Source organism: Plenodomus lingam, assembly GCF_022343315.1.
Source record: "Plenodomus lingam strain CAN1 chromosome Unknown scaffold_20, whole genome shotgun sequence".
Lineage (NCBI taxonomy): Eukaryota > Fungi > Ascomycota > Dothideomycetes > Pleosporales > Leptosphaeriaceae > Plenodomus > Plenodomus lingam.
The window spans coordinates 1319945-1342936 of record NW_027093974.1 but is presented as its reverse complement, the minus strand read 5'-3'; the positions used below and the strand labels follow the sequence as shown (position 1 = coordinate 1342936).

The 22992-nt window shown below is 51.1% G+C and overlaps 7 protein-coding genes across 7 annotated transcripts; 3 read left to right on the top strand and 4 right to left on the bottom strand.

Moving 5' to 3' along the window:
- Positions 1 to 87: 87 nt before the first annotated feature.
- On the bottom strand, positions 88 to 5049 carry IAQ61_011439 (uncharacterized protein; the record flags this gene model as incomplete). Its single annotated transcript, XM_066099198.1, has 1 exon — positions 88 to 5049. One exon carries the CDS (start codon positions 5047 to 5049, stop codon positions 88 to 90), a length of 4962 nt encoding a protein of 1653 aa, XP_065950717.1.
- Positions 5050 to 7377: 2328 nt separating this feature from the next.
- Positions 7378 to 9254, bottom strand: IAQ61_011438 (uncharacterized protein). Its single transcript, XM_003843946.2, has 2 exons — positions 8869 to 9254; positions 7378 to 8809 (listed from the first exon to the last, which is right to left on the bottom strand). The coding sequence occupies exons 1-2, from the start codon at positions 9037 to 9039 to the stop codon at positions 7832 to 7834; spliced, it is 1149 nt and encodes a 382-aa protein (XP_003843994.1). The 5' UTR covers positions 9040 to 9254; the 3' UTR covers positions 7378 to 7831.
- Positions 9255 to 12842, bottom strand: IAQ61_011437 (uncharacterized protein). Its single transcript, XM_066099197.1, has 5 exons — positions 11488 to 12842; positions 11288 to 11437; positions 11072 to 11219; positions 10674 to 11020; positions 9255 to 10615 (listed from the first exon to the last, which is right to left on the bottom strand). Exons 1-5 carry the CDS (start codon positions 11938 to 11940, stop codon positions 10169 to 10171), a joined length of 1545 nt encoding a protein of 514 aa, XP_065950716.1. The 5' UTR covers positions 11941 to 12842; the 3' UTR covers positions 9255 to 10168.
- A 1748-nt stretch (positions 12843 to 14590) lies between these two features.
- Positions 14591 to 15142, top strand: IAQ61_011436 (uncharacterized protein; the record flags this gene model as incomplete). The annotated part of the gene is made up of 1 exon (XM_066099196.1): positions 14591 to 15142. One exon carries the CDS (start codon positions 14591 to 14593, stop codon positions 15140 to 15142), a length of 552 nt encoding a protein of 183 aa, XP_065950715.1.
- Positions 15143 to 15166: 24 nt separating this feature from the next.
- On the top strand, positions 15167 to 16924 carry IAQ61_011435 (uncharacterized protein; the record flags this gene model as incomplete). Its single annotated transcript, XM_003843943.2, has 2 exons — positions 15167 to 15513; positions 15562 to 16924. The coding sequence occupies 2 exons, from the start codon at positions 15167 to 15169 to the stop codon at positions 16922 to 16924; spliced, it is 1710 nt and encodes a 569-aa protein (XP_003843991.2).
- Positions 16925 to 17568: 644 nt separating this feature from the next.
- On the top strand, positions 17569 to 19089 carry IAQ61_011434 (uncharacterized protein; the record flags this gene model as incomplete). Its single annotated transcript, XM_003843942.2, has 1 exon — positions 17569 to 19089. The coding sequence occupies one exon, from the start codon at positions 17569 to 17571 to the stop codon at positions 19087 to 19089; it is 1521 nt and encodes a 506-aa protein (XP_003843990.2).
- Positions 19090 to 19327: 238 nt separating this feature from the next.
- Positions 19328 to 22865, bottom strand: IAQ61_011433 (uncharacterized protein; the record flags this gene model as incomplete). The annotated part of the gene is made up of 21 exons (XM_066099195.1): positions 19328 to 19432; positions 19506 to 19580; positions 19662 to 19754; positions 19812 to 19848; positions 19908 to 19926; positions 19978 to 20007; positions 20057 to 20064; positions 20127 to 20174; positions 20228 to 20469; positions 20519 to 21210; positions 21319 to 21355; positions 21404 to 21481; positions 21530 to 21590; positions 21646 to 21696; positions 21760 to 21812; positions 21867 to 22083; positions 22130 to 22269; positions 22328 to 22384; positions 22446 to 22523; positions 22747 to 22769; positions 22826 to 22865. The coding sequence occupies 21 exons, from the start codon at positions 22863 to 22865 to the stop codon at positions 19328 to 19330; spliced, it is 2184 nt and encodes a 727-aa protein (XP_065950714.1).
- Positions 22866 to 22992: the final 127 nt, after the last annotated feature.

Here is a 22992-nt window from a genome sequence, read left to right as displayed (position 1 = left end):
GGGCCGAGGCCGAGATTGCATTGAACTTTGGCAATTCGGATTGGAAAAGACGGCTTCTACTAATCAGACTACGAAGACACTTGGAAATCACGCTTCATCGCCATTCTGTCTCTGCTTCGCCCGTGTCTTCTTCTGCTTCCTCGCAGCCGGGCTAAAGACGTCCTTGATCTCGCGGAAGCCACCGAGATAAAGCCAGGTGCAGACAAAGACGACTGCGAAATTGAAGAAGATATACGCCCACATGATGCCTGCGTGCGAACAAAAGTTAGTCAATCTGTAGGTTCCCATTGTTCCGAGCTGGAGTGGCAAGGTAAGAGTGTAAAAAAAAAAGTTTAAAAACATACCAAAGTCGCGCCAGATGTACCGGGGAAAGACGTTGAAGCTGGCTGCAAACGCGTCACCCGAAGCGTACTGGCAGAATCCACAGTTCCCGTCCTGCAGCGTCTCCACATAGCCACCCGTCTGCTGCGCAAAGGACCCAGCATACGCTTGACAATCCTGGTCGGGCGGAGAGGGAAAGATCGCCATCTCGCTCGGCTCGCAGCGGATCTCCTGACCCGTGACCAGGAGAGCGAGGAAGCCTTCGAGCAGGTACTTGAACGGCGTGAGCCAGTACATCCACGACTGCCAGAAGCTCGGGAGGCCGTTGTAAGGCACGACGACACCGCAAAAGGACACAATGAAGGTGAAGAAGAGCGGGACAAGGAGCGAGGCGAGAAGCTCGTTTGGACTGAAGGCGGCAATCGCTTGACCAAAGCCAAGGTAGAAGACCTCGAAGAGCATGACGAAGAGCCAGACACTGGCGGCCGTGTACGTGTCGCGGGGAAAGTTTGGTGGGAAGTACCAGCAGCACCAGTACAGAGTGCCGGCGACGATGCGGTAGGGAAGTTCGCTAAGAATGGTTCCCCAGACCCAGGCCGTCCACGAGTAAATCTTTGCGTTGCCCTCGCGGGACACGTAAATATTACGCACGCTGAGGAAGCGGGGCTGCAGCTGCTGGATCAGAGGAGGCGAGATGGTAAGGGTCATGAAGACGGAGAAGAGCCGCGACTGCATGTCGATCTGCGAGTTGCCCAGGTTCCAAAAGGTGAAGCCGTTGAAGAGACCGGTGAAGATGTGCAGCATGGTAACACCGAGGACGTACGGAGGATCTCTCCAGATGGCAACGAAGCCTCGAGACACCACAGCCAGCCACTGCTGAGCGTACGGCATGGCGTATTCGCGGTCATCACGAGCTTCCTCGTTCTGTGAAGCATTTCGCCGGTCAGAGATGATGCTTTGAATCTCCTCGGTGAGCTTCTGGTTCTGCGAAGACTTCTCCCAGACGTCGCCCCAATCCTGTCCCTTGTAGTTGGGATCGCCTGCACCAATGGCCTCGAGCATGTACTCGGCCGGGTTCTCGTGGGGTTTGCACTTCTTCGCCCCATTGTCCTGAAGGTAATCAATCAGCGTCTTGGAGTCCTGCCCAAGCTCACCAAAGTACACGGTGCGGCCACCAGATTTGAGAAGGAGAAGCTGGTCAAAGTGCTCAAAGAGGACAGCAGAGGGTTGATGAATCGTGCAGAGGATGGCTTGTCCCGCATCAGCCAGTTTCCTCAGGAAGCGAACGATATTGAAGGCAGCGCCAGAGTCGAGGCCCGACGTTGGCTCATCAAGAAACATGAGGAGCTCAGGTTTACTGGCGAGCTCGACCCCAATCGTCAGGCGCTTGCGTTGCTCCTGGTTGAGGCCATTGCCCTGAACGCCAATGGCAGCACCAGCAATTTCCCTCATCTCAAGCAAGTCAATGATGGTCTCCACATAGTCGTACTTCTCCTGTAGAGGAGTCTCCTTTGGCTGCCGTAGACGTGCTGAGAAGCGCAGAGCCTCACGGACTGTGGCCGTTGACTCATGGACATCCATTTGCTCGGCGAATCCTGTCGAACGCTGGAAGGAGCGTGGAAGTGGCTTGCCATCTACAAGGAAGTCTCCACTGACAATACCAAAGTTGATCCGCTGTGCGAGCGTATTGAGTAGAGTGGTCTTGCCAGCACCTGAGGCGCCCATAAGCGCTGTAAGCTTGCCTGGCTTGACAAAGCCTTGGATGCCGCTAAGTAGTGTACGCTCGTCCTTCTCGTAGGGGATGGTGTACTTGATGTCTTGGAACGTGAAAATGGTCTCATTTTTAGCAACGCCTTCGACCGTTTTACCTGACTCCTCATTGTTGCCAGAGTCTTTCTCGGTGATCGGTTCGCCCTTGCCGGATTCCTCATCCTTGGGCACACTCTTGGTCTCCATCTCCTTTTCAACAGTCTTTGGTACCTGGCCACGCTTGTAGATTGTGACAGCGCCGCCTCCGCGATTAGGCTTCTGCAGCTCCATACCCAACGCTGTGAGAGCCACGAAGAAGATGAACATTGCGCAGATGATTCCAAAGTTACGCCACAGATGCGACCTTTTGTAGCCGTACGCAGCATTGATGTAGTCTGACCCAGCTACCGTAAGGGATCCAGGCGTATTTCCCTGGATCGCACAGGATTGATACTGCTCCTGGGCACCTGGGACCTGGGGCGCGATGAACGGAGGAACGCACTGGATATCCAGATTGTAGAACTCGTTTGCGACAAGACCTTCAAACCCGTACTGGATCGGATTGATCCACCTCAGCCAGGAGAACCAGGGGTGCATCTTCGATGGAGGGATCAGGTAGCCGGTGTAGACAACCAGGGCTTGGATAGCGACACCCGTAATGCGGGTAGCCACGTCCAAGGAACCAACAAGCGCTCCAATTGCACGGAAGAAAGCGTACATGGTCATTGTGATGATCCACAGAAGCAGAAGCGAGATGAAGAACTGGGAAGCTGTTCGCGAAAGGTTTGCCATGAAGTAGACCACAATATCAAAGATGAAGACTTGGATCAGAACGAGGGGTATATCGATGACAGTTTGGGCAATCGCATATGCCGCCGGCCGATAGAAGGAAAAGCTTTTGTGTTTGAGCAGAATTGGTCGCGATTCGAATGCAGCCGTCAACTCAGCAAGGGCGAGGAGGGCATTGAATAGCAGCATGAAGAAGATGACACCACCTCTTGGAAAGACACCTGCAGAGGTGTTTGGGAGATTGTAAAACAGAGAACCGACGATGAGCGCCTGGAAGCCGATTCCACCCCATTTTCCGACAAGAGACTGTGGATCCCCAATCATGACAAGGTATTGGCGCTTGGTGCAAGCCATGACTTGTTTGGGGAAAGACAGCGTGTAGTTCTTCTTGTGCGTAGCCTTTGTTCGAGCGGCTTGACGCTCTTCTACTTGTCGTCGCGTCTCTTTCTCAAACTCCTCAATCTCAGCCATGTTGTTCTGAGCTTGTTCGCTGTCGGCGAAAGCTTTGCCGAACTGAGCGCTGGTATGGGGGATACGATCCTCCCAGCCATCTTTGATGTGTCGTTCGTGCTCGTCTGTGACCGAAGTCAAGAAGTCAGACGTGGTCCAGCGTTCGGGTTTGACGAACCCAAGGCGCTGAAAGTACTCTGCAGCCTTCTCAGTAGGGCCAAAGTAACAACAGCGGCCCTCGTGGATGAGTAACACCTTGTCGAACAGATCGTATAGCGATTCTCCAGCTTGGTACAAGGCGACTGAGGTGGAAATCCGTGCCATGTTCGTCAAGGAGCGAAGACTCTGGACGTACTCCAGTGCCGTCGAACTATCCAAGCCACGCGTAGAGTTGTCCCAGGCTTGTACGGACGCTTTGGTAACCATGGCTTCAGCAATCGAGACACGCTTCTTTTCTCCTCCAGATACACCGCGAATGAGCTCATTGCCCACCTTTGTTCCGAGGGTGTGCTCGATCCAGAATAACTTGGTTATGACTCGCAAAAACTCGCGCACATAGTCCTGGCGAGATTCGCCTTCGTTGCGCGAGTCTTTCCCGGGAGTCTTGGTCTTCAAGGCGAATTCAAGGGTGTCTTTAACCTTGAGTGTGGCGTAATGCAAATCATCCTCTGGGTTGTAGAGGACTTCAGACCGATACTTCTTGCGCATCTCCTCGGCGTCTGTACCGCCATATGTCACGTCACCCGCCACTTCCTCGAACCCAAATCTTTGATTGCCAATGATCTTCAAGAAAGTTGAGCAGCCTGAGCCTGGCCGACCGAGGACCAAGCACATTTCTCCTGGCTTGATCACACCGGAAAAATCGTCAAGAATGGTACGCACAGGTGGCTTGCCTGCTGCCTTCCTGGGACCCTTTGCGAACAAGTTCTTGACGAACCTAGCTGGGTTGAGAAAGAAGTCGCCAACAGAGGGTTGAAGCGCAGCACCGACACCCATTCCTTTGACGGTCAAATGCTTGAAGATGACACCTTGATGTCTAGTCTTTTCCTCCTCTGATGCGGCTTGCCTCGTGTGTCCAAACATCTTCGATATCAAGTTGTTGATTCCTTCATCCTCCTCCGCACTGTTGTGTGATTGTCCGGTCCTGGCCTTGCTCAGCCCCTGGCTCTGACTGGTCCTGCGCCGGGACAACACACGAAACAGATCTTCTTCGGTCATCGGTTGTGATTGTCGCGATTGTAGGGTTGGCCTCGTACTGGCTTTGGTAGTTTTGATTTCGCTTTCATCTTCATGCTCAGAAGTTGAGGAGTCGTCTCCTAGAACCACTTGCTCCTCCACGGGCCCATCAGGGGTTTGTTGTTGGAGATAGCCATGATTGGGAATAGGGAGGGATACGGAGTTACCATGTGTGGCAGTGTTTCGCTCCAAAGGATCCCGGCTCGTATCAGGTGCTGACGATTCGTTATCTGGTGATGGCACTGCAGTGGTATGACTGGAGTCTGTAAAATGCCCAGCACCCTCTGCGCCGTAATAGCTCTGGCTACTCGTGTTTAACGCTTTGGAAATGAAGGTTGTATCCGTGGGTTCGCTGTGAGGAGCTCTGAGAGTGACTGAGCCGTCATCCTGGTTCGGGTATCGTGAGCCCACATATGACTGTTGTCGACTTGGTTCTGCCGGCGTCTCCAGCCAGCCTCCAGGTAGGTCTGAGGCCAGGGGAGTTGGGTCCTCATTCGAAGCCATGACAAGTTTCCTCGTCTGAATCGTAGTGAACTAATTAGAGGTAGTACCAGCAAAAATATTACAAAACAAATGTACAATCCAGAAGATAATGGCTGTCGTGCAAAACCCGACAACAAAGCGTCACCGTTCGCGTCGATCGCGTACAGTTGCCGAGCAAATACTGCGATTTCTGTCACTTCTATAGGGGATTCAAAAGCTAATTTAAAAGCAAGTCGACGCTTGGAAACAAAGCGCCTAGTCGGGCATGCAATATTGTTCACCCCCGACATTGTGCGCGCCTCAATCGTCAACACAATCTGAATGTTGAAGTCGTGATGTCATGTTGATGTTGGAAGCACCATGCTGATTTGACATGTGTGATGGATCATCGATCCACCCTGCTTCGGAGTCGGCTTGCTGGGAGACCGAAGTCAAGGGTGAAATGCAGATGGATGCAGCCATGATTGCGATGGCTGTCGCCCAATCTACCATTCAGCCTCAAGCTTGTCGATCGATCCTATGCCATTTGCGGTCTTGCTACGACACTTGCGGATTGCGAGGAATCCGTACCCCCACGGCGCAACGACATGTTGTGTAACCGTAATATCCCAAAATTCTTGCAATTACGACTTCAAGCCCCCAATCATGGCCAATCTCTACCGCTGTCGGTTTTGCCTCGATGATATCGGCACAAGTCCTCCTCATCTATGAAAATGATGAGGTAGTGCTTGCATGAACAAAGACGACGCCAAGTCAAGCTTCTTCCACATCCAAACTTGGCTGCTTGGCTGTTCTCAATCAAGAAAACAAATAAACGCAAACTATCATCACAACTCCTTCACGCCATGTCTCATAAACTTCCGGCTTTTCGCTGCGTGTGAGGCCCTTTTGCTGTTGCCGGTCGTCTGATGTGATGGCTGAAATTATCAGCCCGCTGTTCCAAGCTTACAACTATACTCATCTTTCGTCGACATCGTCGCATGGCCTCTTGAAATTACGGAGGTGGCTTTCAAAAGTTCTTGCTAGCGTATTTGTTAGCGGCTGATCTATCGGCCCAACTTTCTTAGCCCACACACACTCAATTTTGAAGCTGTAGATAGTAGTAGTAATAGTCTATCTACTTAATCCTTTAGTGTTTATACTCTACTATAGCTCCTAATACTAATCCCTATACCTGTGCGCTTATTGTGACTCTAAAGTCACCTTTTGGTGGCAAATCTACTACCTAAATTAGTGCTATTATAGGTATTTCACCACGCACTATTAACTTAATCTATAGTAGAGCCTGCTAACGTGGCTTTAAGCTAAATTTACCTATAATAAAACTCCTTCCTAAATACCTTAAAGACGCCCCTTATACTAGCCGCCCTTGTAAGCAAGATACTATCTATAATGCTACTCTTTTACAAGTACGCTAAGATAGATATAGGAGAGAGAAGAGCTATACTAATATAGCTAGTAATCTTAGTCTTTATAGATATAATATATTATCTACTATAGTATAGAGAGTCCTAAAAGTAGCTAGATACTACAAGATAAAGCCTATAAGGAAGCCTAGGTTAATAAAGAAGATAAGATAGGATAGACTTAAGTAGTGTCTTGCCTATTAAGGCTAGACTCTAGAGGACTAGAAGAACGTTATCTAGTCTAATAAGACTTCTATCCTACTTAACTACTACTATAGTAGCTACTATATCTAGAGAAAACCTAATAAGGCTTTTGCTAAGACTATTATTTATAAGTAGTAGAAGGGCTACTCTAAGTTTATATTCTAGGGCTGCTTTTCTTATAATTATAAGGGCCTATGCTACGTCTAGTGCCCTAAGACTATATAGGAGAAGAGAGAAGCAGCTCTAAAGATTAAAGAGATAAATAAGACTCTTAAGCCTATTATAAGATAGGAGTAGGAGCTTATTACTAGTATAAAGAGGACAGGATTAAGGAATAAACTAGGCAAGACTCTATAGTAGAAATAGAATAAAAAGAATAGCAAGCTCTCTTATAATAGTAGAGGAGGTATAGATTAGTAGCGCTACTAGAGTTAAGTTCTAATCCCTAAGCTTATCCCCTTTACTAAGGAGTGTAAGAAAGAGAGACTATATACTATAGTTTAAGAGGATAAAGCTCCTTTATATACCTACTATACCTAATAACTAGTATATAAGAGAGAGGGAGTAGAGAAGCTTCTCTAGTGTAGTAATTTACCTAACCTTAACGCTATTAAAGTAGCCTAGCTATAGCTTAAGCGGAGAACTACTAGGAAGGGCGCTCTTAAGAGTAGAGCAGAGGGTACAAAAGCATGGTTAAAGGCTTAGGATAAGCTACCTTAACACCAAATCTAGGCTTAGATAGAGCGTATACAGTATTATGTTTAGTAGATTATTAGACTAGAAGGTAGTAATAAGTATAAGGAGGGGCGGCGCGACAGAACAGTCTAAGCTTTGGTGGTATCACGGCGGTAATATAGACACCCCTGTCAGCAAGAACTTTTGAAAGCCACCTCCGTATAGGCAAGTCCAATTGAAACCCTGCGCGACGTTCAATAGCACTTAGAAAATAGTGGGTGTTGTAGTCATAGAGAACATCACAGTTGTAGTGCTACTTATTTCAGCGTTTAGAACAGAGACAAGGACAGATAGAAAAAAGGAACAACATATAAAGAAGTCGCATGTTATATAAAACGCCCCCAACCTGCCCAAATTCAAAGAAAGGTCTACGAATTGCCAGCCTCACACAACGAATTCAAAGTTGCAATTTCATCTCGCAGTTTCAATCCATGCATCAGAAATGAAGTCCGACCACCTCATTTGGTGACAACTCCGTCACGCTTCATCTGCGCCAAGAACTTACCAAACTCTGGCCCCATAATGGCAAACATTTCAAAAGCCAAAATGTGCATGATGACAAAGACAAGCCCAGAAACCATGATAAAGGTCTTCAGGTAGAGCTTGATGAGGCGACGACGAGCCTCCCAGTTGAAGCTGCGCCATGCATCCAAGAAGGCAACAACACCAGTCCCACCCATCATCTTCTCTACAACCTTTCCACCAAAGGTGCGGTCAAAAGGTACAATCGTGTCCTGGTCCTCTGGCAAAATGGATGCCTCGATGCGGACAAGAGTAACGATAGCAGGCAGACAAAGGAAAAGCGTGCAAAACACGGCAAAGATGAGGGTAGCACCCAGGCGGACAATCAGCGAAGTCCACTGCGCACACTTGTACTCGGCCAAGTTCTCGGACTCGAGCTTGTGCAGGTTGAGCATGTATCCGAAACCGCCGACAAGGTAGAGGCTAATATAGGGCATGGCTGCCTTGATAGCAGCTGGCAGGGCAAGGGTCTTCCAGTGAGCCTTGCTGGGGATGCGCTGCCAAATGGTCTTCTCGGTCGGCATGCTGACAATCTTGTGGGTCCAGACAGCGTGTACATTGGCAACAACGGCACCAGCGAGAGCGGCGATGAGGATCTCCATACCAGGAACTCTGGGAAGCGCGCCGGAGAAGAAGGCGGTCGCCATAGAGAAGAGGAAGGCGTACAGGGTGTAGAGACGGAAGCCACGGAAGCGCGCAAAGCGGCCGGCGTTTGCGACAAGGTGGCGAAGAGTGCCACGAATGCTGGAGGTGATGGGCTTCTGGTTGACGAGGGTAATGGTAGGGCCGGTCTCAAGCAGGCCTTCTTTCTCGTGCTTGTCACCCGACTCATGACTGGGGGAGACGGTGATGGCTGCGACGGGGGATTCGACCATGCAGAGCGTGGTGACGACTTCTTGGAGCATGTAGGAGACCTGTGGCAGCCTTGTCAGTCGCGCTGTCCAGCCAAGTGTGGGGGAGGGTTAAAGCATACCATGGTGACGATCAGGGCGCTCGAGAGGAAGCTCACGAAGAGCAGCACGGAGCCCCAGATCGGCATCTCAATCCTCTCGCTCTGGGTTTTCTGTCCACAGGCACGCTTGACAAAGGCCGCGGTAGCCGGGTGGGAGACGCCACGCTTCACCAGCTCGGTGAGGACAGCCATGTTGATCGTCGTTGCAGTCTTGTCGTCTTCGATGGGTAAAAAGGTATGGGCAGTGGCAATGAAGAAATGGTCGAGAAGTCACGACACAAAGGAAGGACTGCGTCGTGAATGTTGACGGGAAGGGAGAGGGATGAAGTTATGGCACAGGAGGCGAAGCAGCCAAAAAACAAGGAGGGTGACCTGACGTACGCCGACTGAGGGCCTGGGGGGCGTGAATGGTTGCCTAGCGCTCGGACCATCCGGAGACCGAGAGGGGCTACTTTCGTGTCCTGTGGCTACTATAATTGGCTTTCATCCCATCCTCTATCGGTTATCCTCTATCGATAGGAGGAGGCGTACTGTACCTGTCCTGTATCCTAACTTACTGTAATAGTCTACTATAGGCAGACAGAATCTCCCACCATTGATGCTTCTCCTCAACCACGCAAACTAGCTACACTGACAGTCCATTCACAAGCATATGGCGCACATGCAACGTATGTCGATGCATGGAGGACTGACTTGTCTACCTCCACACGTTGTGTGACCAGGGACTCGTAAAGGACCGTAAAGGACAGCATGGTCAAACAGCCTTTGCCTCATCACGGCGGCATCGTATCGAATTGCTGACTGGCGCTTGATATTGTATAGTTTGAATGAAACATTCGACCCTCAGTTGGCGGCCCGCTCGGCCTAAACTCTAACGCCGACTCCGTCTGTGGTCTATGAAGCATACCAACTTCTTTCACACCGATTCATCAATTCACATCCACAGCAACATCGAACACTTGATTGATAAGCAACGGCTTCATAGGCAATAGTTCACAATTCCTCCTTAGTGGCCCACATGTTTTAGGAAAACACAACACTACTGTTTCCAGGTCCATGAACCCCGTCCAACGAGGCAAACTGCAAGTGTGTACTAGAGCAATCGACGTACGAGAAGAATATGAAGACGCTGGATTAAGAGGACTATAAACGCTTTTAGGAAAATCGCTACATGAGCAGGGGCTATGTGCAATTTGGAACTTCGCAATCAACCATAAGTCGTCATTGGTGAGGAACTGTGTACGTTGAGGGTGAGTAGGTGTGTGAACACGTCAAGACCGTCTTGTGCCAACATTGGCCCCAGGAAATCTCACAGGGCCCTTTAGTTGGCAGGCTCCGGCGTGATCTCTTCTTCCGTGGTCTCTGCGGTGGGATCATGCTTGGGAGCATCAGGCAAGTCTTGCTTGGAAGCAGTAGATAGGTCCTCCGTAGGTGCGGCAGGGAAGTCCTCCTTCTTGGCACCGATTTTGGGTGTGGGGGAAGTTCCACGGTACTGGTTGACCGTCTCCTGGGCCTTTGCGGTGGCCTGCTGGGTGTATCCTTGTACCGTCTTCACGGCGTTCTCAGTGTGCTGAGCGGCAAGGTCCTTGACCTGCTTAGCCTGTTGGTTGGCAACGTTCAATCCTTTCTCAAGCTGAGCGTCTATAAACTCTTTGTTCTTGATGTAGACAAGGGGTCCGAGGAAGGTGATGACGGTGCCGATCAGGCTTAAGCCCCAGAGGGGAACGAATTTGATGAGGAAGTAGGACGTCAAAGAGGCGAAGAAGGCCTGTATTTTACCATCAGCAAGTGGTCACGAAGGATGCACATATGGCGGTGCAACTCACAGCAATGGTAACGTATACATTCTCAGCGAAGACCACGCGCTGGGACTCGATGACGAAGAAGTTAATAAGCTGCTCCACATCGTCTGTCATACGTTCAAGCGACGCCTTGGGGATGGTGAAGTATTGTCGAGGCCTGAACTGCGAGGTAAGGCCACGTCCAATCGCCAGTTGTCCAACAACCTCTGCGGTAGCGGTAGCACCAAGCACCAGGTATGAGGTCTTGAAGACGTAACGGATCAAGTTCAGGTATCGGGAGGCGAAAATGAGGATGACGGTCGTAGCGAAGGCGATAGCAGTTGCACGAGGGTTTTTCCAGCTCAGGAGGCGGTAGAACATGCTGTGGTAGTCTATTCGTCGTTAGCCGTGCTTCTGTCATGCGATTCCCGTGTATAGCTTACGGGTGAGGTTCTGGCCAGTGGCAGCCTTGTAGTCGGGAACCTGCTTGGAGTTTGCAAGGTCGGCGAACTCATCGCGAGTCTTTGCACCTTCAGCCTGGACGCTCTGTGCAACAGGACCTGCGGAATTTAGCATATGTGTCGTGTGCACCTATATCGGGCAGCTATATCACGTTAGTTTGTATTCTCAGATTCGGTGAAAGCTCTCCATGCACTCACCTCACCATTCATAACTGTCTCCTTCGCGCTCTGGACCGCGGGGTGGTTGTTTGCGGCGGACATGGCGTGCGATGCTGCTGCGTGGATGTTAGGACTGGAGAAGTGGTGCACATGGCCTGGGGGTGCGTGAGACGCAGATAAGACTGCGATCTATGGCGTTAGCTTGGGTCTCGGCAACGTCGGAGGCCTGTCACACATACCTCACTCTCCAGGATGCTATCCTTAGCCCTGATTGCACTGTTTTGCAGATTCTGCGTGCTGGGCGAGTTCTGCGCCGAGGTACCGTTGGTCTGCATCTTCTTGGGTGTGCTGTTCACTGTTTGCTGGAACTGATTGGTGGATGCGGATAGATCGAAATCTAGATCCGTGCTGTTGAGCTCGACACGCGGAGCTTCAGACATGATGGAGGTGGAGGGAGGTGTTTGTGCGTGAGCAAGTACAGCCAAGGTGGAGATGCTGGGCCGATGTGAAGCAAAATGAGGAGAAGGAGGAGGGAACAGTGGAAGAGGTAGAGGACGAGGATGTATAGATTGCGTGCAAAAGTCGGGGAGAGGCAAGGTTGCATGGTATTTGGGGCAGGCACGACTGTCGTGTGCGCAATGTTTTCCCTGTGTTCCGCAAATTATGACGAAATCGCAACAAACAAAAACCATGGCCTAGCCAGCCCGGTGTTCCATGTCCCAACGCCTCTTGATTCTTGAACCATGCAGGTTTCACAAAGAGTTTCGTCATGGCTACAAGATGGATCACTCAGCTCTGCCTGCAGCGCTTTCCTGCTGCTGTGACGGTGCAGCGGCCATTTGTTGCGACTTGCACACTGTTCTTTTGCTCACTGTCCGCTCTACATGTGGGCTGTGACTTTTTCCCTGGATGTTGGCTGTTTCACATGTGACAGCCGATTTTAGCGTGACATTTCAGGCCATGACGCCATGCCAAACTGGATGACTTCAGGCATGACGATGAGGATGGATGTGCGTTCTGGCTGGCAACTCGACGGTCTTGAAGTTCCATGTTCTCTTCTCCATGCTATACATGAATCTCAATCCAACGCCCTGGTCGAATGGCCGAATGTTATGTCATGATAGGCAATCATCATTCAGGGGTTCGTGACCAATACAGCTTCCTTGCGCCGATCGTCTGTGGAGCAGCGCATCGTTTGCCCGACACGGCGGTACAAATTACAATACTTGAAAGAAGCTCGACAAGCTCCAAGCGTTGGGCCATGTCATGGTCATGGTCATGATCATGGTGAATGTACCATGATCTCGAGCTGCCGTGGCGCTGACTGCAAGCTGTACATACATGATAGGTACATAGAGGAGTGCAGGTTTTGAGGATTTGGCTGCCACTTGTCATGTGCTTGACAGTCCACTAAGGACTATGCGTGTCTACCTAACCCAACGCTGGCAAACCTGTCGCGTGGGCCTGACGGACACATAGTAGGTAAGTAAGTAAGTAGGTAGGTAGGTAGATCAGTAGGTGGATCAGTAGGTAGGCCAGTAGGTAGGTCAACTGGAGGTAGGTTTTTAATAGTCAAGACATCGGTATCTGGCCCTATGCAACAGACGCAAGTCTCAATTTCATATGAGTGGAATTCATGTATTTATGTTCAGACACGTGAGCGTGTGTTTGTCTGTCTGGTACTCCATGCTTCCACATTCGTGCAGGTGTTCGGCTGCCAACCATGATCGCGATTGTTTCCATTCTCAGTCAAGTGCTGACTCTACTGTTACCATACGGTAGTAGCTATAGCAGCCTCCCACACACTCTACTGATACAAATTTGGCCTCGTATGAATGCTACCCACCTACCAATGCTACCTAACAGTACATCCTGGGCTCGTCCGCATGGGCAGGTACATGCATGGTATATCGTATACATAAATAACAACAATAGAGAGGGTGGGGCGAATGCAAGGCCAGCCAGTAGATGGGGCCAACAGGAAAGGTCGTAACAGTGCAGTCGGCAGTGTCAATCCAATCATGCAGTGATGGATGCAGTGATGGATGCAGTGATGGCTGAAGTGATGGCTGTAGTGATGGATGTAGTCATAATGGATGCAGTGCCATGGCCTGACAGCGCCGCTGGCAGGTCAACCTTCCTCGCTCGCAATGCCTATCGCATGTGCTCAGTTACCCGAAGCAAACGACGGCGACGGCTCGGATCATCATCCCAACGTGCCAACGATGCCGGCGGGTAGATGGCGCATTTAACCACGTGTGTGTGTGTGTGTGTGCGGGTTGCAACAAAGCCTCGGACGACGCGGCTCCCTGTGTACCTACATACAATACAGCACATGCGGTGTAGACTGTAGACTGTAGATGTCCTCGTCGTGAAAATGAAATACCGTGCAGAGTACCATGTGGGTAAAACAGGTCCTCTTCTTCAGACCCCCAGGCCGGTGGTCTTGTTGTGGACGTGGTCCAAAGTGTTTGGTAGGTATGATGGCTGATGGCTGATGACCAACTGCGAGGACGACTGCGCCTTCCGCTTCGCTTCCTATTTTTTTGCGATAAAGGAAGGCAGGGACAAAAGCGGGGTCCCCTTGGAAGGCGCGGCGCACAGGCGCACAGGGCTGTCCGGCCTCCTTCCCTCCCACCTTGCCTGCCGCCATAAGACAGCGACAGTGTGGGGAGAGAGAGAGGCGGGGAAGGGGGGGGGGGAAGACACACTCCAACGGCGATTAGGTAGGTTATGCAATACAGCACAGTCGGTCCCTTTGTCTGCCAAACAAGACACAAGAGAGAAAAAAATAAAAATCCAAAGAGGCCTGACCATCGGCGAGCGAGGTCGGCCTATTGTTGTTGTTGTTGTTGTCGTTGTTGCAATCGGCCACCTTCCGTCTGTCATGGCAGTCAGTCAGTCACTCCCACTGCCCAGGGCCATGCTCCCCACACGGGCATCACGCGCGGCTCCAGAGATCCGGTGGCGCCTTTTTTTTTTTCGCGAATTTCGGCTTCGACGTGGTCCCATGCTTGCCCAGACCGAGTCGAGCGGTCAGCAAGCTCCAGGGAGCGAGGCAATTGGCAATTGGGGCAGACAGGCAGGTAGATAGGTAGGGAGGTAGGGCAGCAGCACGGCGGCAGACCAAACCAGAAGGCAGCCCCAGACCTGCACCGGAGAGGCTGGAATGGGTACTGGGTAGGGAGAGGTGAGGCGCCAGCACTCCCGTGATGCCATATCACATTCATGCACACTGAAGGAAGGACCCGTTTGTCGACGACTCGAGGCGCTGTCCTTGTCGCAGTCGCCTCCCTGCCTTCGCCGTTCTCTCTCGTCATGCTTCATTGACTCAAATGGCAGATGCTGTCAGGCCGCTTGTCCTTCGGTCCTTTGATCCTTTCAGAATCAGTCACCCAGTTGCTAGTCTCACTACGCCTATCAACAACGCCCGCCAGTGAGTGGATCCAAGAAAGTTGGTCGATTGGCGGGACGTGGCAGCTGGCAGTCTGCGCGCAGAGGACGATCGAGGCGGGTCACCATGAATGTGGCGCGCCCCAAATCCCAGCCAAGTGCCCTGCCGCTGCGATAACGTACCCACCGCGGCTTGGATTTATCACCATCTCTCTGTCCGCCTGTCCGCCTGCCTGCCACCTTGATCTCTCACGCAACTTCCTCACAAAGCTGCCGAAAGCAAAAAAACGGGTTTCCAAAATAGCATCAACTCTGCTTTTCGGGGCCCGCGCCGAGACCGACCAGTCCGCACCCGACACCTCGGTACGCCAGCGACGTCAGCCAAAAGAACGACATGGTCAAAGCGCCGTCATATCACAGGTCAGTTGGCGCTCTCGCTTCAACTTGAAGAACACAGAGCACACCACTTTCCCTCACAGCTCTCCCTCTGCGGAGGCGTGAGCCGCTCGAGGTCCGCTCTCCAGCATGATACTTCCTCGCTCCCTGTACAACGAATCTCCGCCGGAGCGCCGGAGCCGCATCGCCAACAACCCGACCCTTCTCTACAGCTGGTGGTGTACCATGTTCTCCATTGTCATCATTGGATTTCGACTTTCTGGCCGCTGCATTCGAAATGAACGCCTGTTCCGCGAGGACAAGGTCATGGCATGGAGCATCATTCCACTCTTGGCCCGCATGGCCTGTATACATGTCGTTCTCATCTGGGGCACCAACAACGTCGATGTCTCACAGTGGACCGATCCTCTCATCATTCGACGGCGCGAAATCGGCTCCCAGATGGTTCTTGCCGCAAGAATATTCTATGCCCTCTTGTAAGTTACTCCCAACACAAGACCCAATCTCTCTTTAACATCGGCCAGCATCTGGATGGCCAAGTTCACCGTATCGGAGTTCTTGAAACGCCTCACAGAACGCTTTTGGAATAAGAGCGCTGAGCGAGGGTTGCGTTTCATACGCGTGTTCCTCGTCGTCACATTCTTCATGGTCTTCATCGCCACCCTGGCAGGGTGCCACCCCGTAACCCATTACTGGCAAGTGGTACCGGACCCAGGACCAGAATGCCGGCAAGGTTACGCACAACTACTCACCATGGGAATTGCCGATATCATAACCGACATCTTACTGATTGCCTTTCCAATCCCAATCATCCTCACGTCCGGCATGACCTTGAAGCGGAAGCTCTCTCTTATTGCCCTCTTCTCCTTATCCGTCATCCTCATCATCGTCACAGGAGCACGAATGCCCATGGTCATCGAGAGGCAAGGGCTCCAACAATTTCGCACCGTTTTTGCATCATCCGAGATCCTCGCTGCCACCATTGTGTCGAACGCCATTGTCCTCGGGTCCTTTCTTCGCGATCGTGGCATTAAGAAAACCAAGTTCAAAGCACCGTCCACGATAGATAGCATGGAGCGTAGAGAGTCTGCGCGTCGTTTCACAATCCAGACATGCAGTAGCGACGAAGACCTTGCACGATCCCTGGGGTACCGGACCAAGCCAGAGCTGCTGGAAAAGACAAACAGTGTTCCAAGGCCGGCACCTGTAGCAGACTTGGACCTTCTTTCATCAACCAAACAATCAGGTCCCTTTACAGACAGCAGCTGGAGATTCCCTGATCAAGACCCTGATGTTACGCAGGGAGTCGGCATGCTGAAGCCCGAGGACATTAAGGATCCTATGCCGAGCCCGCGCGGTGGTAGACGTGTGTCATGGTTCGATGTTGGTGGACTATTGGAGAATTCCACTGTTGGTTCTTCGCCTACCGACTCAGTCATTGCGCATGACTTTGCATCCCAGCCCAGACGCGGCTCACGAGCATCAAATTCAATCATTTCGAATGCTCGCAACTTTCTCCCGCCCGCACGTCGTTCCTCGCGACTCTCGCAGCAGTCAGAAGACTACGAAATGTCCGCTCGACCTAGCAACCTACTACATGATCGTGGAGGTTTGCTGTCGGAAGACCGGGAACAGGAAGAAGCCGAGTCGAATCAATCGGCATGTTCAGGTTCTCCAATAAAGAGCTGTCTGCGACGAGACGCATCGTCATCACTACGACGAACTTCTACTCACACAAGCTACGATGTTCCATCTTTACGTGACCCTGGTGATCTACTTTCCACGCGCCCGCCTTCTGCCCCTGTCCAACGGACCAACACGCGCACCAGCTACGATACCCCATCGTTGCAAGATGCAGGTGGCCTGCTATCCCCATCAGTTCGATAAAGTTTTTTATTCCTCTACTTTTTGTGATACCCCGGTCTTTTGACCCTGCATAGCTTATTGACTGCCATTTTTCTTACCTCTTTTGAATCACATGTGCAGATTCTCTGCACGGTTGGCGCAGAAGGCTTATCTTATCGTTCATGGGTTATGATGTGTTGACGCGTTGTGCGTCTTTTTGTATATAGTAGCGTTGTAGGACCACTCTTATGCCGTCTTGTTGTGCACGGTACCGCCGTGAAGGTCTACTAGGGTAGAGAAATGTCTACGACATGAAATCGATACAGTTTATTGATTCTTGTGCACCATCATCTGGATAAGACCATGATGAGCGAAAAGGGAAACAAATCCTCGGCTGTGCATGTGAGCCGTTCAACCTAATCAACCGATGAATTGGACTAGGTTGGACCCTGGTTTACCGGCTCAACTGTTAGCCGTGGGAAGCTTGCATGAATCGCGTCGGCGAATTATTCACCAGAGCTTGGCAACATTCCAACGGCGTGGGATATCCGATCAATCAAGTAGTGCAGGGTTCAGTCAAAGCGTTTCCCCATTGCACCTTAGTCCGGTGAACACTGCTTTTCTCTCGTCCCGTGTGACCGTGTCACTGTCAATCTGCCCATCGGCGAAGTAGCTTTGCCTTGCTCATGGACGGCGATGCGCCTACGCTTCAAGAAATCACACAGCTAACCCGCCAGGAGCTTACCGCAAAGAGGGACGATGACGCGATACGTGAATGCGGACGCGCAGCGCTGGCGCTGTTGACCACTGATCCTGAACTCGCTACAAGACTGGCATATCAGAAACTACATGACGTGCCGTATAAAGATGTGAGGACGTGTTGGCGGCGATTGTACACGGATGCAAATCTATGGACGGTGCTGAGGCTGGTCGAGGGCAGAAATGAAGAGGCTGCAAAGGAGGCACAGCAGCAATTGGAATCAAGTGAGGGGACAGAGGAGGACTGGATAAATGAAACTATCAAAGCCCTGGACATGGCCCTTATCCTCACCGGTGCCCCAGCAAGAGAAGACCTCGTCGAACTATGGTTCTCTAGTCTCCAACGCCATTTATATCCACACGAACCCTCGAGACAATCACACTCCCCATCCGAAACCGCACCATTGCGACCTTGTAAACGTCGAAAACTCTCCGTACCATCCCTGTCCAACATGCCATCCAAATTTGTAACCATCCTACCCACGCCCGCGCCCACACTAGAATATCCCATTCCGCGCACACACGCCCCGAGTTTCGAAGCCTTTCAGAGGAAACTAGATGATCCCAACTCACACACCCCCCTCATCATCGAAGGTGCCATTCAGCACTGGCCCGCGCTCGACGAACGACCCTGGAACAACCCGTCGTACCTGATGCGCCAGACGCTCGGCGGACGCCGTCTCGTGCCCGTAGAGATAGGACGGAGCTACACCGATGAGGCGTGGGGACAGCGCATCCTAACGTTTCGAGGGTTTATGGAAACATACATGTTGAATAGATTACGTGTGCACGATGCGCCTGGGGAAGAACCCACCACCACTACCACCAAGACCAACAAAACCCAACCCTCCAAAGAACAACCTCAAACAGGCTACCTAGCCCAACACGACCTCTTCACCCAAATCCCCAGTCTCCGGCCCGACATCTGCATCCCAGAATACTGCTACTGCACCCCGTCTCCCACCCCCAAACCCCCTACTTCCCCACACTCCTCTTCTCCCTCCTCCCCTTCATCTCCCTCCCCCACCCCCACCCAACCCCTGCTAAACGCCTGGTTCGGCCCCGCCCACACAATCTCCCCCCTCCACACCGATCCCCACCACAACATCCTCGCTCAGGTCGTCGGCTACAAATACGTACGTTTGTATGCGCCGTGCGAGACGTCGCGCTTGTATCCGCGCGGGCGTGAGGCGGGCGGCGTGGATATGGGGAATACGAGTGCGGTGGATTTGGAGGAGGTGGGGGTTGGGGTGGGGCCGGGTGGAGAAGGCGAAGAATTAGGAGCAGAGGAACGGAAAAGGGCGTTTGAAGAGCGGTTTCCCCGGCTTAGAGAGGCGCGCTATGTAGAGGGTGTGCTGGGGCCTGGGGAGTGTTTGTATCTGCCGGTTGGCTGGTGGCATTATGTGAGGAGTTTGACGCCGAGTTTCAGCGTCAGTTTTTGGTTTTGATGTTTGGATTCTTGGGATTCAGAGCATGTTTGCGTCTTCCTCTGTGCGTGTGTATAGTATGTGCTCCATGCTCATGAAATGTTAATTCGTACAATCAAATTACCATCATAACATCATCTGGCCGTCCGTCCCATTCTACCCTAGTCTAGCCCTTGCAACCTCCTTTCCCCTCTCATCCATATATTCTCCCCCCACGTCTGTGGTCATCCATACCATCACAGAGAGTGCCTCCATCTATTTACTTCTGCCCCACTGCAGCTTCCATGCGCGCAACAGCCTCGTCAATCTTCTTGAAACTCCAAGATTCATAGAACGATGGAAGCAAGAATGGGCGAAGGTCAAACTACAATCATAGTAAGAAATAGTCAGCATCACATGTCCTCGACAAGATCCAAGGCGGGGGATGGACTACATACGCGATTATCATCAGGCGAGTAATCTTCCATGTGAAGTGCGGGTGTCAGGGTAGTCATTTTGTGGCGATTAATAGCCTGTATACATAATTGTGTCAGATGGATGTCGGTCGGCTACTAGGCGATTCTCTTGACAGCGGCGACGGGGTTCAAACGTACATAGCAATGAAAGAAGTGCTTGACTTTTTGTGCCGTCTCGCGGGGTGTGCACAGGTCTTTCCATTCGTGGACGAGGCGCTGAAACATGCCGAACTAGTTATATAGGTTAGGGTTGAGGAACACGGTTGATGCGTGCTTAGGGAGGTTTACAGGACCGAGTTTGTTTTCCTTGCGCAATTTGCCAAATCTGTTGGGGACTGGTGTGAGTAAAGTTACTTTGGTGTATAGATGGTGTCATTGGCTCACATGGATAGCTCGGCGTAGGCTAGAGTACTAGTTAGCCGACGGTCGCATTGTAGGGTGAATACGGACTTACTCATGCCCATATCGGCCTCGTCACATTGAGCTGTGGTATATGTTAGTAGGGTTTGCGACACTGAACTTGTGTATCTTACTATAGTTCCTGTAAATGATGACATGTAGTTAGCAACTGCCTATCATCTTACTGTAGAACAGATGACTTACTCAGTGAGAGGCTCTAGCTCGGCGGTTGGCGTTGCATCCAGAAATTCCCTACTACAGGTCAGCGGACCCGAGTACTAAAGTTTCGGAGCGGTATGACTGACTCGATGATTGGTAGCGAAAATTCTACCTGCGCATAACGAAGGAAACGTTTGAGATCTGTCTTTGAAATCGAACCTATAGGATTAATATCTGCACTAGAACAGTCGTACTTGGTGTAGTAGCCGCGGAGACACTCATCCACATTCGAAGAGCCCAAGACGAGTAGGCTACCTCCACCTGACCTCTTGCGTACAGTCGGAAGAAGTTGTGCCATTGAGTAGCTCGTCACCATTCGGCTTCGAGCCTAGTCACAATCAGTATATGACTTCTGAGAATAGACCATGAAATCTCACTTGGATGTTTTGAAGCAGCAAATTCTCGCTGTTGGAGCCGCCATGCACCCTGAATCGAGGCTCAAAGCCAGTGGCCTGGGTTATGATGCTCTTCTGTGCTTGGAAGACATCATCAATGTTCATGTCTGTGTGATACGCACCAATTGCAGCAGCAAGTCGCTCTGCACGGCTTCTTGTCTCTACGGAGCTCTGAGATGCCATACCCAGATAGACTGTATGCAATATCCGGTGGCAAATATCCTGTGGCGATTTGGGTTTCCAGCCTTCGGGACCATAGACTCCGGCTATGCGATTGAGATGCGATATTGTCTCAGGGTGACCGGCTTCTATGGCTTTGAATACCATACGACACATGGAGAACACAAGGGTTGCGGTGGAGGCGCTATCAAGACCTCCCGACAGCGGGATCAAGAAGCCAGCAGATTTGCTGTGAACAAGGTAAGACCACATGTAACATGCAGGAGCCAGGGCAATTTCTTCTACGTCCTCGTGCTTTACAAGCGGGCGAGCTGAACTTGGGGATACGTTGAAGTTCAGGTCTGTCTCAGGGCCAAGCAGACTGTAGTCGGCGTGGAATATTTCGTACTTGTGAGCTTTGACAGACTGAAGACCTCGCGCGGGATTGGATCGGAAGGCGCGTACTTCATCGAGATCTACTACTGCATCGATGACTTCTATCGTGTTCAAAGAGACTATAATAGTACACTCGATTAGCTAACCGTTTCTAGATATGCACATAGATGTAGCGAGCTCCATTGTAAAGCAGCAAGTATGTGTCTTAGCAATCGTATGAGACTTACATTGAGAACCCTGGGCAACGATCTGACCATTGACAATCTATCACATATTAGTAGATATGAGCATTGGGTTCCTTTGTCCACTCACGATCATGGCTGTTCCATCATAGTACAGCCTATCCCCATCTAGGCCCATTTGGTTGCTGTACATGTAGATGCCACCACACTATCGTACATGTCAGTTATTATTTAAAAGTATCGACGGGTGCCGTACTTTTCTTGTTGCTTCAGTGATGAGACCTATGCGGAGATCTAGCTTCCTGAGGCTGAAATGACTGTACGAAAATGGGTGGTCAGCCTCTTTTGTTGTCTGCTGGGCAGTGTACTCACGATGCAGAACTATTGACGATAATCTCACATCCCGCTAGGCTGAGATCGAGACTTCATGAGTGGTTTGCGTTAGTGATACAGCAAGTATTGCGACTGGTTGAATCTCCAACATACTATACAAGATTAGCATCTCGATCCAATAAAGCTGCCCGGTCCAGGCAATTGCCCTAAATTACCCTGCTGTTCACTGGGATGAAGTAGGGTAAGAATATGAGACTTACCTGTGGTGCTATTGGTGTCCACATTTCTTCACACGTCTCAAAGCCGAACATGGTCTCCTTGGTTGAGATGATACTGTCACCGATTGGGCAGGTCTCGCCACCCTGGAGATTGTGAAACATGGCAGGGAGACGATATTGCTCGACTTGATGCGGATTCCAGGGCTGGAAGTAACGAAGCTCACGATGATTTCCTTCTTGCGCCATGTGCATTTTGGGCCTTGTACATCAGCTGGAAATCAAGACGGCTTTGCAGGCAGGCTCACCGAATGAGCAGGATACGGCCGTCGAGAGTGATTGCACGACAGTTCAGCCGTAGTCCTCGGTGCATGACGGGCAAGCCAATGTCGAGGAGGATGCCATGAGTGGCGGGGTTGGACAGTATACTGTGCAGCATTTCCATTGACTATAGACAGCATGAACATGGCGGATGATGCAGTGGATAGAGCCCATTGGAGACTCACATGGGTGTAGGTATCCATTTCCAAGAAGTGATCGAGGAGTCCATATCCGCTAATTTCCTTGAATGGACAGTCAGTTGGTGTCTCTTGACAGGAAGGTTATTGTCATTATTTTTCTTACAAGCTCTGGGCCTGATCGGAAGGCACACTGGCGTTCCTTTGCAATGGCAATTGATTCCAGGATTCGATCGCGGTTTGGCTCCCATGCGAGTGAGTGTTGTGCTAGGTTGCATGCTGCAACCCTGATGAGGGGCATAGTGTGGTGTGAGGGGGTGTGATTTTTCTTGTGGTAATGAGGGTGGGGTAGTACCAAGGAGAGTTAATTGTTGCGTAGCCGGTGGTTGTAGTGGGTGTAGGTATGTATGAAGCTTTCTCGGATGACTCTAGTCCAAGTACCGGCAGCTAGTATGATGGATACCCACCTGCTGATGGTGTCTCAGAAAGGCTGGATGCAATCAGTAAGTAGTCCCGAGGTCGGAGGGTGGATGGTTGGGTGCGCACGTGATAGATGCCCACCACCTTGACTAGAGTATGTATACATGTGGGATGGCTTGGAGGGGCACGTGAGGGGCAGCAGCTTATGTCACTATCGATAAGGAGGGAAGCTCCGATAACAGAATTATTACAGTTTGGAGACCAGACTTCACTAGTACGATACCGGTAAGTCT

Coding starts and splice junctions, on each gene's coding strand:
- IAQ61_011437 (XM_066099197.1), bottom strand. CDS start 11,940: ATGGTTTTTGTTTGTTGCGATTTCGTCATAATTTGCGGAACACAGGGA. Junction 11,220..11,287: donor AGACAGTTATGAATGGTGAG/GTGAGTGCATGG, acceptor TGCCCGATATAG/GTGCACACGACACATATGCT. Junction 10,616..10,673: donor ATGTATACGTTACCATTGCT/GTGAGTTGCACC, acceptor GGTAAAATACAG/GCCTTCTTCGCCTCTTTGAC.
- IAQ61_011438 (XM_003843946.2), bottom strand. CDS start 9,039: ATGGCTGTCCTCACCGAGCTGGTGAAGCGTGGCGTCTCCCACCCGGCT. Junction 8,810..8,868: donor GCGCCCTGATCGTCACCATG/GTATGCTTTAAC, acceptor AGGCTGCCACAG/GTCTCCTACATGCTCCAAGA.